This window comes from Aythya ferina, assembly GCF_964211825.1.
Source record: "Aythya ferina genome assembly, chromosome: 2".
Taxonomy (NCBI): domain Eukaryota; kingdom Metazoa; phylum Chordata; class Aves; order Anseriformes; family Anatidae; genus Aythya; species Aythya ferina.
In genome coordinates, this window is record NC_140297.1 from 139,959,297 (window position 1) to 139,974,039 (window position 14,743).

At 38.7% G+C, this 14,743-nt stretch overlaps 1 protein-coding gene across 1 annotated transcript; it reads right to left on the reverse strand.

Annotated features, from left to right (window-relative positions):
* Window positions 1-1,403: 1,403 nt before the first annotated feature.
* Window positions 1,404-14,651, reverse strand: SLC25A32 (solute carrier family 25 member 32; the record flags this gene model as incomplete). The annotated part of the gene is made up of 7 exons (XM_084510612.1): window positions 1,404-1,561; window positions 2,422-2,567; window positions 3,164-3,277; window positions 9,286-9,446; window positions 10,550-10,635; window positions 11,729-11,879; window positions 14,477-14,651. The coding sequence occupies 7 exons, from the start codon at window positions 14,649-14,651 to the stop codon at window positions 1,426-1,428; spliced, it is 969 nt and encodes a 322-aa protein (XP_084366738.1). The 3' UTR covers window positions 1,404-1,425.
* Window positions 14,652-14,743: the final 92 nt, after the last annotated feature.

Consider the following 14,743-nt stretch of genomic DNA (forward strand, 5'->3'; position numbering starts at 1 on the left):
AGTCTTGTGTTAAACAGGAAACTTCTCTAAGAGATTATTCAAGTGCTTTGCTGAACAGTATTCTCTGTTCCTTATGAAACTGAGTATTTCCCCACCTGCTGAATAACCTTTGCTAATTTATTTCCTCCTCAGTTAAGTGCTACTTTCTAGATATTTATTCATACATTTATAATAATAGCAGGAGGCAGATGCTATGCTTGGTAACGTGCTTCTGTAATGAAGAACTAAAAAAGAAAAAAACACCTAGGTTTCCAAAAAGTACGTATCCTTGACAGCAACTATGGCCATAAAAATAAGCACTGGGATTCAAATTTACTGAGATGTACTGTAATTTTGCTTACTATTGTGTTAGCAATTGGTATATTCTTAGTCATTTCCTGAGACTAAGTCAGAAGGCATTAACGACTTTAAAAAAAAAGTCCTGTGCACAGTATTTTTAGACTACCTATGGATTTTTTCAAAGAATATTATTCAAAATGAGTAGTCATATTTGCTGTTAAAGTTGCTTGAAAACTGCATAACTATGGAATCACTAGGAAAACCCATATATATATATATATATATATTTTTTTTTTTTTTAAGTAAGCCTACTTTCAAATATTCATTTACTTAGTAATATTTGGTCAGATGCATCAGTGACAGAGACGGAACATCTTGGTCAGAGTGGGGAGGGAAGAGAGAGAAAACCAATGAAGTAAGTTGCCAGCAATGCACACAACAGACTTTGGTTTGGTATTAAAACAAGCCAACAACCACACCGCAAAGTCTGTCTTGGTATGACTCAAGAGCTGGATTTCAATTGGCAATTACTCAAAACCAGGAATGGACAGCTGACTGTTTTACAAAACATTTGAGTTTCCAAACTGCACCCCACTGAGACAGCATTTTTGTGTTGGATGAGCGATGGAATGTGGAGCACTCCATAATCTAAAACCTGACAGATAACAGAGATGGATTCAGAAAACACTGCTGTAAACAAATACATACGTATTTTCTCCATGAGGCTCTGATAAAGATTTGAGGACGTTCTGATGGATTCCAGAGTTGCTTTTATATGAAGTTTTCTGCAGTACAATCTGACCAACTGTTATCTTGCGACTTGTCACAACAGATTAGTCCATTACTCCAGGCAGGCCAGGATGAATTGAATTGTTGCACAGCTGCCTTCACCCAGTCACAATGCTACTTCACAGTTGCAGACATTTGTTCCAGGCAGACGCTGCTCATTCAGAGGGGAGAGAAATGTAGCAAGGCAGGAACTCTCAGCAGAAGAGATGCGGGCAGGGTTTTAATATCTCCAGGTTCTTTCCTCAAAATATTAAATCAATTCACAGTGTCAAAATAGACTGCTGAAGTAAATCTCTCCCAGATCATAAATATATATATAAAAAAGGATAGATTCCTTCTGAACACAAGCTTATACCTTTAATTATTTTCTTTTCTAAAACCAAGTAAAAAACTAGACACATTTTCATAAACTACAAAAGTAATGCAGCAAGCAGGAGTCACTCTGATCACATTGGGGATAATTCCTTTGTAAAATCCATGAATTCCTTCTTTCCTTTAAAGACACAGAAAAAAAAAATACTTTTAATTAATACATTTTAATAGAAATCAGACATAAAACAAAGCCTGTTGCTTTTCTCTTGCTCTTTCACTGAGGGAAATGTACTTCAAATTAGGAATAACAAGTTCAGAATAATTTCTTACTGAAATGTTTACAGAGTCAAAACATATCAAACCTTAACCCTTCACTTTCCCTTCTGTTAGAAAGTTTTGAAGACTTCTAATTTCAGCTTCCTATTCTCTAGTTTCATATGGACCTAGGATACCCAGAGTGATGAGTAGTCAAAGCAGATCCTGGAAAGTGCTTGGGTGTGGTTTATACCTCTCTTCTGAGTGCTCTAGGTTGCATTTGTGTCTCATGAGTGGGCCCAAAATGTCTGCACACATTCATGCTTTGTAAGAACTAGTAAGCCTTCCTGTAAACTGCAGGCTACTGCAGGGACATCAGCATAAGCAGCCCTAGTTAGCTCATATTCTCCTGCTATGAATTTGGATCAGCCACAACTCCCACCAGCCCAACTCTTTTGTCATATATGATGACCTAAAACAGTTCAAATGAAACTTGTTAAAAGAGTCCCCAAAGAATCTCAACTCAATGGTGCGTTTTTAAACCTTGCTAGTTTCTAAGCAAAATTCTGGGGAAGAGAATAAGGAGGCAGAATAAACAACAGAAGTGTGCGGGCTAGCACTGACCCTCTCCTCTCTCTTCCTTTGTCCATAGAATCTAGCTATTATTAGTGGCACAGCCCACAAAACGGCTTCATACAGATAACCAGTCAGCATGGAAGCAAGTAAACACGGTAAATCTGTAAGACATGGTTTCCAAGATGCGAACTTTAAATGCTGCGTGCCTACCTCCATGTCCTGCGGATCACATCAAACACACCAGAATATGTATTGTGCTGATCTTGAAGACGAGCTCGTACAACTTGATAGGGATAAGTTGCTGACACAGCAAATATTTTGGATACAGCTGCCATCGTTATGTATTCTGCAGTGTTCTAAAAAACAAAACAAAACAAAACACAACAGGTTTGCCTTAACTATGGTTTAAAATAGCCAATTTCCCCAAATCTTGTTTGATTTTAAAATTTTAAACTAAACAACAGATTTTTTTCCCTCTGCAATGAACTCGTTTCAAAAATTGGCAATGTTACAGAGCATAGAGAGTGCCTTAGGTAATTCATCGTAAAATGCTTGTTGTGCTCGCTCATTCTTATCAAATGAAACTCTTCTAGAAATCTTTCAGGTGTTCCAAAACTACCAATACCTCTGCCCAATTTGCACCTGACTAGTTTTATAGGTAGGTATTTAGGAAGACTTCCTATGATTCCACATAGAAAGACTATTTTCAAAAAACATTCCTTCCCCTAAAATTCTCAAACCACTTGCCAAAATAACCTGATTTCCCTACAGAAAAAAACAGCAGCAACCAGTTGTTTGTTCCTAAAGTGAAAAATCATATTTCCTTATAGATTTTATATTTTAACTAATGCGTCAATAGGTTGTAAACTTGGCCGTTCTACGACCCAGAGGAATGGAATAAATCTCCACTTGTTCACATGCCACAAAATATTTTTGTTCTAAGTAATCTTACCAATTTTGTATCTGATCCTCTGTTTCTATACTTGTTGTATCTCAATTTCAAATCTTCATACGCCATGAATTGAAGTGCTCCATGTGAAGTTCCAAACAGACCAGGCACAAATCCCTAAAAAAGGGGAGAAACCCAGGTTGAAAAGCAATCCACAAGAACCATACGACTCGCCAGAGTTCAGTTTATACACATTATATATCCACCATTCCTTTAAAAATTGTGACTGCACAGCTCTGGCTGTACTGTATGTTTCAAAACCCACACTTTGTTGGTATTCATCAGGGTGGGCATTCAAAGTATAATGTATGTTACATTTCTTGAGATGACGTACAAGCTAAGACATCAAATGAGGAAGATAAATAAAGCAAGTGGACTCCACCTAACAGAGCACAAGCACAGGTCTCAAAAAGCTGGTAATGTGGATGAGGATTATAAAAATATGATCAAGCTGATTTGCAAATCAAACTGGCAGGGACTGGCAGTAAACTGTTAAATTCCCACCTGAGACCAATAAGGCAATTACAGAAGCTGGGGTCTCAGTGAGGAAGGCTACTAGAAGCAGAGGTACAAAAACTCTTGTGATCAAGTCCTGGAGACAGATATGTACACGTGTTTATATATATTTATATACACATAAATGTTTATAGATATGAATCTATAATATATTTACACACTTGCACAGTAGAAAGCTGAAGCGCACAGATGGAAAGGTAACTCATATGAGGTCTTATGGATGATTTACATTAAAAAAATAAATCTATAATTCAATTTGAGAGCATTCCTCACCCTGCTCCAAACATATCCCAAAGCAACCCAGCAGAACAAACTGCAAGAACAAAGTCATAACAGCAGTCTACGAAATGTTGCCCAGCTGTAAGGGGCAGTAAGGGACAGTAGGAATGTGACATGGAAATTTACAGAAACTTTCAAAAAAGTTGAAGTGAAGGAGGAAAACGGATCTTCTGAAGTGTCTCTAGAAGAAAGAGAAGGCAGGAGTAGCTCAGTTGGAAATGAACTGACAGCTGCGTGCGTTCTCAGAAGTTCTAATTCTCTTGTTAGAGAGTTGGTCACTTACACTGGAAAAATACAAATAAGTGGGGAATAGTCATCCTGGCAGCAAATGACTTACAGGAGCCAAAAGCTTGCTGAAAACTGTTGCAAGGAGAAAATTATAACAGTAAATGATCAAAACATGGCTAAAAAGGACTCGAGGAATCAAAACTTCTCAAAAAATAGTGGTATTGAACAGCTTTACCTTCTCTTCCATGAATTCAGGAAAGACAGAGGAATATGAAAAGATGTGTCCAGACAAAAAACTCTGTCTTAGACTAAACTGGAAGACCAAAACGTTGAATACTGACAGATCAATAAACTACTAAGAACCTGGAGCAGAAGAGAAGGAATCCTGGTAGGAGTCTACTGAAATGTCTACTGTGTAACAGGACAAAAAGAAATTAATTCACAAACTCCTACCTTTCAGAAAAAAAAAAAAAAAAGAAAAAAAGAAAAAAGAAAACAACAGCAGGAATAAAAATCACACTGAGTCTCTATCACTTGAGGATTAACTCTCTGGAAGCTATGAATTTCTTAAATTCAAGATAATATAGTCATTCAGAAAGTGATTTTTAGGACCTCTCTGTAATAAAAAAGTATTAATTTATTCTCACTGTAGAAAACAATGGTCATAAATTAATCGTCAGTGACCATGAACTGATCAAGTGAATTAAGGACTAGCTGAAGTCCCCAGTTCACAACCACCAACCTTGAAAAAATAGTTCCCTAAATATGGACAAGTGGAATTAAACCAAAACCCTCCATTTTGTCAACTGTGAGCATAATTGCAGAATTTTGTGGAGTTTGATGCTACAACACATGGGAAAGGACAACTTCGGTTTTCATAAATCCTCAATCAGAAAGAAAATTAGGCAGTAACATAAAAAAGTAACAGGAGGAACAGACAAAAATATATGTATTACTGAAAGTATCAAATAAAAAGTTATGTGGGTCAGCAGAACCATAAACGGTATGAAATGCTTTAGTGATAGCAAGGAAAATCTTCACTAACATATGCCCATTACTAGACAGTGAAAAAGTTATGAGACAGAGGAAACAATTGCTTTGTACTAGGAAAGAATTACAATGATGTATTTACATCATAGGAGAATGAGGTAATATTTTCCCCCCTAACGAGAGAAGAATGTTAAACAACATTTAAGAGTGCTAAACTGTTATAATTTAAGCCAGCAGACTGGATAACTTGTACCCAAGGGTCCTAAAGTATCTACTGATGAGATTTGGTAAATGAATGCCAGAACACTGCAAGTCTTCTTGTGATGGGGAAAACTTCCAAACACTGAAGGACTTTTAGTGTTGAGCCAGTATTAGAAGATGCAATAAGGACAAATGAGACAACTATCTGCCAGTCAACCTCAGTATAATAAGAGCTGAAACAGGGTTCTATTAATCATAAAAAAGGAGGAATCCAAGTCCACACGTTCTTAGAGAACAGTGTTTCAAAGCAAAACTGATTTCTTTTCAGTAATGAAATATCTGCCTGACAAAGTTTTGGAAAGATATTCCTACTCAATTTTCTTATTCTTGCAATTTCACGCAAATAACTTCCTTGCCATAAAACCTGATAACATTTGACATTTATTTTTCATCTACAATATGACCATAAAGATATTTTTTTTAAATCATTTCTTTATAGACATCTTGTTACTTTTTATATTCAAAACCTATCTTTAGAAGACTTTTACCATAAGAGATGCACAGGAACAATCTTTGCTTAATGAAGTTCTGCTTGAATTCCGTTTTAGAAAATTAGAATAATGGACAAAATTAAAAATGTAACTAGAGACGTACACGGTAAAGTATTTAATTCTGACCAATAAACAATGTGGAAAAAATCATACTTTAAATTTGTCTTAGAACAGCTACATGCACAGAAGATCCAGGGTAGGAGAAAAGCATTCAGTTGGTTAGAATTTCAGAAGTCACCACCAAGATGAAAAGAAACCTGGGCAAACATACAGAGGAAAGCCTATGCTGCTTAGTAAAGCAGGGAACGAGGTTCATTTGGTGACAAGGTACTCACAACACTGCCTGAAGTGTCTGAGAGAGCTCATGCCAGAACAGCCTCTGGTGTGCTTTGAGAGAATGTAGCAGATTCCCCTTGCAATCTGTGTAGCACCATCTTCATTTGGGATCTCAGCATGCCAATGCCAGCAGTACCGGAATGCCCTGCTCTGCCAACTCGTGCAGAGAGACACTGGAAGAATGCCACTATGCCTCCCAATTCCTTCAAAGCAAAGACTGATACCATCTTTTATGTGAAAGTTACTTCTTCCCTCTCTCTCTGTCTAGAGCCCGGGGCTACACTTAAAGTCAAGACGATCAAATCCCAGTGGATTTTGCAATAGGGAAAAATAAAGAAATAGAAAGTCACTTAGCTTATAAACTTCACGTTTGCAAGGAGGAAAAGAGCACAAGCAGAAAACATAGCAAATAAAGAGAGATAAATGTCTTAAGACATTAATGGACTGGAAAAAATACATTATCCTCAGATTACAGAAACTTGCCTATCAAAGGTGAAACTGTTGAATGGAAATGTCCAGGGTGATTGTAAAATATATTTTCACTTGGTAATGAGTGTGTAACACTACTAGGATTTTTTGTTGTTGTTAGCATACTGCATTATTATTCTCAGTCTTGATGACTCCACATTTTTTTAATCTCCTTAAACTTTCCACATTTCCCATTTATTGGGGAATTTACTGCTGTCCATTAAGCATTGCCCTAATTGCTGCCTCTATCATCACTGAAAGAGAATAAAACTGAAAATACGAGGAAAGAATCACACAAACCACCAAGAATGTTAGTTACATTCTTGATTGACATTTTCTTTAGTCAGCCACTCTACACTAGACAGCTAACAATTTCTCAAGAGCTCAGAGATACTGTATGTTTTTCCTAAAGTGCAAACTCCTACAGTCTTAAGATTATTTTAAAATGTTTGGTCTCTCCTGCCTTAGACTTGAAGAGAAACATATAGCACTTAACATGGTGATGGTTGCATGACATTCAACTTCATTAGGCAAAATCATTTTCAGAACTCAGATCTCCAACAGATCTACTGGGTATCTTCAACTTGCATGACCCCAAAGTGGTGGGTTTATTTTTCAGCTTGGAGTGCAGCAAAGCAGCTCCGACCCTGGTCATCTGGGGGACTGAAGTCAAAGGACAAAGCCTATGGATGGAGGGTGGGGAAGATCACTGACTAGATGATTACTGGGATGACAGGAGAAAGAAAGGCTCCTATTTCTGTTTTTAAATCCAGGCCAAGTTCAAGCAGCACAAATTATCAGGGAAGCCATCTTCAGACGAACTACAGTTTAGCTAACACTACTTAACACAGATAACAGACAGCTTTGATCCTTAATAGAAAGACTAGTGCATCCTAACATTACTAAACTTGTGCCAGAAAGGACTAAAAAGAATTGCTCAGAACATCAACAGCATCTTGTGCAACAGAGAGCAAGATATGGAATTGCTTAGAGAACACCACCATGCTTTGGAAAGCTAATCTCAAATGCACCAGAAGGAAACAACTTCCAGATTTTATTTCCAACTTGCAGTGGCATTTTCCTTATCTGCTCCAAGGAGCTCTTTCTGAAATTAATGTTAAGAGGAGAAAGACATTCATCTGCATTACAGCTCCTGCAACACAGGGTGATTGATAAAACTTCAACCCTTGAGTTTTAAACCAAGTGAGAAGAAAAAAAAAGTGAACAAAAGCAGAAAATGGAATAAGGCTACTGTATGGATACTGTAAAAAAGCCACCTGAAGACATACCTTCTTCAGTATAGAAAAGGTTGAGAGAATCCTGATGTTAAATGGAAGTTAATCGGTGTGAATGGTTATATAGGTCAGTCAGGACCAATCTAGGTTACCTTCTTTTCAGAACAGCTAATTAAGCAGGTAATTTGCTCCTTCAAAGGAATTACCTGGTTTAACTACCCACTTGCAGACTAATGTTACAAAAAAAGGGTCTAGTGCTAAAAGTAACGCATACTACATACATGAAGAATCTGAAAAGTAACTCAATGGAAAGAAATCCTAACAGAGAATTAAGAAACAGAAGAAATTAAAACTTAGTTACGTGAAACAAAGCAGACATCCAGGCAGGCAAATCAGAAATTGTGACAATTTCAACTAGGAATGAGTATGAAGTGTTTTGTTCCTGGTGTCAGAATTTGATATTCATCAGCATGTGGCATCAGCATGTCTTTAGCATACAGGACTGTATTTTTCACTGCTAATAAACAAAGTTAATGTTCAGTAATCAGGACAATTCCTAAGAGATAGTGTTCTTGTTCTATAGCCTTACTTGCAAGAAAAGAGCCAGACTGAACTAAAGTAGGTTTCTTCACACCTTCTAGGCACTGATGAACGCATCGTGATGTCATGGCCTGAAGGAAGGGGGAAGCAAAAAGTCCAAATCCAGTTGCCATCTGTTTCCCTAAATTAAACGGAACAAGAACCCGCACATATGCATACCATTTTGAGAAGTCTGTAAATTTTATGCATCTAGAGATGACAGATTACAGACCTGAATAACTAGGGGGCAAACGAGCACTGGTGAAATCATCCATTGTAGAAGAAAAAATTAGCAAGTACTTTAGTCATATGTTACGTTGTACAAGGTGTCAGAAAGAGATGAATAAGATGAATTAATTAATAAGAGATGAAATGGAAAAAGTCACTAGCAGCAACATAGATCACACTATTGCTGCTCTCTTATCCAAATCCTAGTTTGGGGGAGACTCAAAAAATTTAAAAAAATAGCTTGTAGTTTACTCTCATTTCAGTATTTTCAGAAGACGGCTTAAACATAAAGCTTACACTTCAGTGATTTCCTACATTTAATAACGTAGTTGCTTTTCTGAAGTTTAAGCCTTTTTGCTTGATCTTTGCTTTGACTCATAGAATAAAAATAAGCTAATACAAAAAAAAGACATACAAATTGTGGTGTTTTTTTTTTTTTTGTAGACAAGCATTTGCAAACCTCACAATGCTATTGAGGGGTGCCAGCCAGCCCTGATGTTTTAAATTTTATTACCTTGTACAAGCCACGTATGCCCTCTGTCTTGTATATCTTTATAAGAGCATCGAACATTCCTCTGTATTGCCGCTTTGATGGATCAACACCAGCATCGTATTGTAATACAAGTCGCGTCTTCGTTACCCATATCGGGTTCGTAATGCAGAGAGTCATGGCTCCTGAGAACAGATGGAAGTTAGACTGATTGTTAAGCCCACGCCAAAGCTGGTCCCAGTTTGCTTAGTTCAGTGTAACACACGCTTCTATGATAACAAAACTACTTATCCTATGAGAGTACTCATATTACTTGAAAGAGGCAAAGTTTAGACACACCATTGTTCTCTCTTTCTGCCTTTAAAGCTCAAAACTCAGTCCAAACTTCTCCTGCTGGGGCTACGTCTATGGAGCATACACCTTTATGCACATTCACAGCACATCCCCCTTTTTCCCTCACCATTCCACACTCAGTAGTGCAATCTGTAGTAGACAGAACACAAGTATTTTCATATTGTACTCTTGACTACCTGAGTTAGTCTCCAGGCACTCAATTATTCAAAATTCAGTGGACGCCTCAGTCACAGGAAATTGACTTAATACTGACAGGTTAACACAAGCAACCTGGTGTAGCTTTAACGCAGGTGTAAAGTGACATTAGTATTTTTTGCATCAAAGAATATGCATTTTATTTCAACTGTAAGGAAATGCTACAACATCCTAATAAAATCTTCTCAACTACCTAGATTAAATAGTACATATAAACACGTGCAAGAAAGTAAGTCAGAAACAATGTATTAAAAGTCATGATGGTTAAAGTTGTGCTTTGATTTTGGATCTATAGTTTTAAAGAAAACCTGGACCTTAGATAATGATTTTCAAGGACCTACGACCAATTTATTTATTTTATTAACTTCAACAGGCCTACTCTTTTCCAGGTCTAAACATTTAAAGTTTAATGAGTTAACAAGCTAGTAACAGCTGATTTATACAGCTATGTTTTCGGACTCAATATAGTACTAAATACAGAAAGCACTTATACATGATGAAAACAAGGTCAGAAGGGATTTTACCAACTGCTGCTTCTGAGCAAAACTGAAAGGACCACAGTTAATTATCCATTTATCTCAGACATCATTAATTTATTTACAGACAATAAGTGATTGCATTTGGACTCAAACACTTACACTTGCCACCTGTAAGAAAGAACAGCATTGACACAGAAAGGCAAAGAGCAGCATATGGACAGGCTAGAAGAAAACATTAATCTTCTTTGTATTTAACTCACCAGCCTCTGCAGCTGACACTAGGTGTTCAGTTGCGCTGAGACTTTCCAGCTTCCCTTCCTTCTTGTAAGCTTTGATGGCATTATAACTGGAAAACGTAGAATGTATTTTGGTAAAGGTAAAAACAAACCTGTATCACTTTCAAAAACAAACAAACAAACAAACTCAGCAACACATTCTCATTTAGCATCAGGGAAAACTTTAGCTGGTACATAACCTTTGAAAGGATTTCTAAATAAATTATCATTATAGATAATTGATTAATTGATTTCTGAATGGTGAACTCTTTCAAGTCAACTCTGGTGATACATATTTAAATTGATCAAGGACTACTGTCAGTATCAATGAGACTACATCTTGAAGCAGCTATCTATCTCAAGAATTAACTTCTTAAAGAAACACACCAGACATCCTAATTTTTATTAAAAATAACAGTGGTAGTTATCTATTTTCTGTTTCCAATGAGCTTTCATCTCTTGATCCAGTTTCCAGTGTTTGTGGTTTTAAAAGCGTCACTAGGAGCTGAACAGTCAATAGGAGCTCACAGCAGAGCTTGAGGACTGAAGTCCAACAAAAGCATAATCTGCACAACTGGCAAGTCAGCTTTGCATAGGAATACCAAATAACCTCTCTAAAAATGTTTCAATTAACAGGGAACAGCAGTAAAGCAGGTCAGTTACAGAGCGAATAAAGTAGAACATATTGAATATTAAAAAATAGTCTTTATAAGCAAAGGACATTAACAAAAACAATGAAAGAACTGTTAGCAGAATTATTAAAAAGCAGCTCAATATTCAGCTTTAGTAGGAAACTACCATGTCCTTTACTTTTTAACATGCAAGTGTAGGTGCTTAATTTCCATGAGGCTTTAAGCACAGTTTATTTGAGCTTTTAGAGGACTCTTTACGAGTGATGTCACCATCTCTCAAGTTCCTTAGTGTTTTCACAGCATCAAGGGGAATGCACTGTACTCGACAAACTAACATGTCTCTGACTCAAACTGCTTGTGTTCTGAAACAGCAAACCGTAATGACGGGTAATGGACCTGGACGTACTAAAAGAATCACAAGTTTATAAGCCATTTAGCACTTTTTTTTTCTGTATACCCTCCCAGGGCAGATGGAGTTTATATACGATCGTTAAATTGCACAGGATCTGACATATTTTAGAGCTCTACTTACAAGAAAAAGTAAAGTCCCCAGGAAGCTCCTGCTCCCAGCATGTTGGGAGTTACCCCTTGGTATAAGCCTCGTAGTCCTTCATGCTTCCAGACGGTGGTCATGCAGTGGAGAATCCCATTGTATTTTGGCCTCAGCTCCAATCCATCACTCACTGTGAAAAAAAGAAATTGCAGTGAAAAAAACTTTCCAGAAGCATGAAATTCAGCTGTGTGAAAGCCACACCAGCAGTTCACAGCCTCCAAACAAAGATGCAAGTGAACATAAAAGCCTAACTAATCAGCTGTATTTTAAAGGTATGCAGAAGCTGGGGTTTACAACTTCAGTAAACCTAGACTTAAAGAACTTTAAAAAAGAAAAAAATAAAAATAACTTTCAAGCTCTGCAAGAAGAAAATTTCCATCAATCTGACAAGACTAGGTGCACTAATGTGCAGTTTTGGTGAGCAGAAATTCTTTGCATCCTTTCTTTTTAGAGCCCCAAGGATTTCACATAATATTTCAAGTGCTATGCGTGGGCTCTTTGACAACAGGTTTCTACAAGGAGTTTGGTAACCCCCTCATATAAGAGTTTGTAACTTAAATCTTTTTCTTTTGAATGTTCTCTGTAGACCTGAGTATCTTCAGTTAGTCATGTCCTATTGATTCCAAAGTCAGTTTTTACCAGAATTCTCAAAGGTTATTTCCATCATCAATTCTTATGTGCTACTTTGTTTCTCATTGAATTGATTTGCATGAAAACACCAAAGTGCACGCTTTCACCCAATAACCAAACAGCTGTCCAAATATTCAGGAAATCATCAACAAGACAAAGAATGCCCAAGTCTTTGTTTGATAGATTGATTTTAGAATACAGCTTTCATACAACTTAAAGCAGTAGCTACCATTGTTCCTGTCATAACAGCAAGACAGTTTGTTGGTTACTGACAACAACCTCAATTATTCTAGGATGCCAGTACAGCAGGCACTTTCATTCTTCATATAGACAAAAGGTTAGACCGAAACATCACATATGATTAATCATGAAGTTTCACAGTCAATACAGTTTCTGTATCCCCACCAGGACACAATGGTAATCATTAATTTCAGGTGTTTTCCGTTCAGTGCCATATTCATTCTCCTTTGATCTTCATGTACAGTGCTGTATGTTGTGAGACTTCAGAACTAAGGATAAAATGATTTTTTCTGAGTATATTGTGCCAAGTCCTCTACATTTTAACAATCACTCAAAACTAGAACATAAATTAAATGCTGGAATGAGCACTGCTAGACCTTTCCATTTTTCTTTTTTTCCCATGCTGACATTAAATCAGGTTTATAAGCACATTAAACAAGGTGGAAAATCAGAGACATGAATGCAAGTCTGTCAATGATGCTACCAAAGGTCTTTATAACACTGATTTTTGGTCTCAGCTCTTACTTCCTGGTTGAAGACAAAGTATGGGGATCATCATTTGCAAACCAAAGGAGCATGTGAAATGATCCCTTTCTCTCTGTACCGTCTGACTGAAAAGCTAGCTGGGACTAAGGTTAACAACGGTGGCCAACAAGTAACTCAGGTCTTGTTCAAAAACTTCTCAGTGCGGCCTCACGCGATGGAAGGACAGAGCTGTGGACCACTCACACGCAGCAGGGAGGGAGAGCTTCCATCCTGAAGTGACACCTAAACTCAAAGCACTTCACCATGTTATTCTCTCCTGTGCCACAAGGTGCGATAGCTGGGTATCACCAACCAACACAAGAGCTATGCTGTTAAAATGTGGACTTCAGATCTCAGTGACTTGGAACAAGCTTTTGGGGAAAAAAAAACACATCAGTCTTAGTGAGTCCAAGCAAAACGTAACAGATGGAAACCAGGAAAAGAACTGAAACCATCACATAAAAGCATAAATTAATTCTGTTTGGAAGTGGCCTCCAGAGGTCATCTAATACAATCGATCCCCTACTCAAAACACATCTAATTAGATCAGGCTAATCAGGACATGTCCAGTCAGTTCTTGAACATTTCCAAAGCTGAAAAGATTACAGCACGAACAACCTCTTATAGCATTTGACTACTTTCATAGTTAAAAAAAAAAAGTTTTTCTTAGTAGTTAACCGGAATTTTCTATGTTCCAGCCTGTGCCTGTTCCCTCTATCCCTATCACTTGCTCCAAGAAGAACCTGGCTTCACCTTTTCCATGTCTTCCGATGACACAGACTGCAATAATGCTTCGCTTTAGCCTTCTCTCCTGGAGCCTGGCCTGCTCCTGTCTGTCCCTGTGCCACGCACTCAGCACCTCGTCCAGCCTGGTGGCCTCCCCTGGCATCACTCCAGCATCCCAATGCCGTTCCTGAACTGGTGAACCCCAGACTGGACGCAGTGCTTCAGGCATCCTAGAAATGCCTGAAAAAGGCAAAGGGAGCGCTTCTGCTGGCTGCACCCTCCTAACGCAGCCCGGGATGTGACCGCGCTATGAGGCAGGAGAGGCTATTTAAACCCAACTGCGCAAAAAGCCTGCTGAGAAACGTAAGGCGTTAGGTTTTTAAGACTTTTACTCACTAGTTCAGAATTTATTTCTGATACCCATTTAAGACATCGACCCCAAAATACAGCAAATCTTCTATAAAAGACAAGACACGAGGCCAACCATCGCTACGGTTGAAAACCTGCACGAAGGCGAACTTTGAACGCCGGCTGCCTCCGCGTGCCCCCCCACCCCTGCAGCCCCCCTGCACCCCCCTGTAGCCCCCTGTCCCCCCCCGTCCCCACCTGCGAAGCGGATCTTGACCAGGTCCAGCGGGTGCAGCACCAGCGTGGACACGACGCCGCCGCTCAGCCCGGCGGCCAGGCTCTCCAGCTGCACGTGGCGCAGCACCGAGCGCACCGGCACCCCCGTGGGGCCCCCGGCGGCGGCGGGGCTCTGGGCTCCCGGCGCTGCGCTCATCGCCCCCCGCAGCAGCAGCAGCAGCAGCAGCAGCGGTGCCGGTGCCGGTGCCGGTGTGGGCTCCTCGGGGGCTCCGCGTCCCGTCCTGCCAG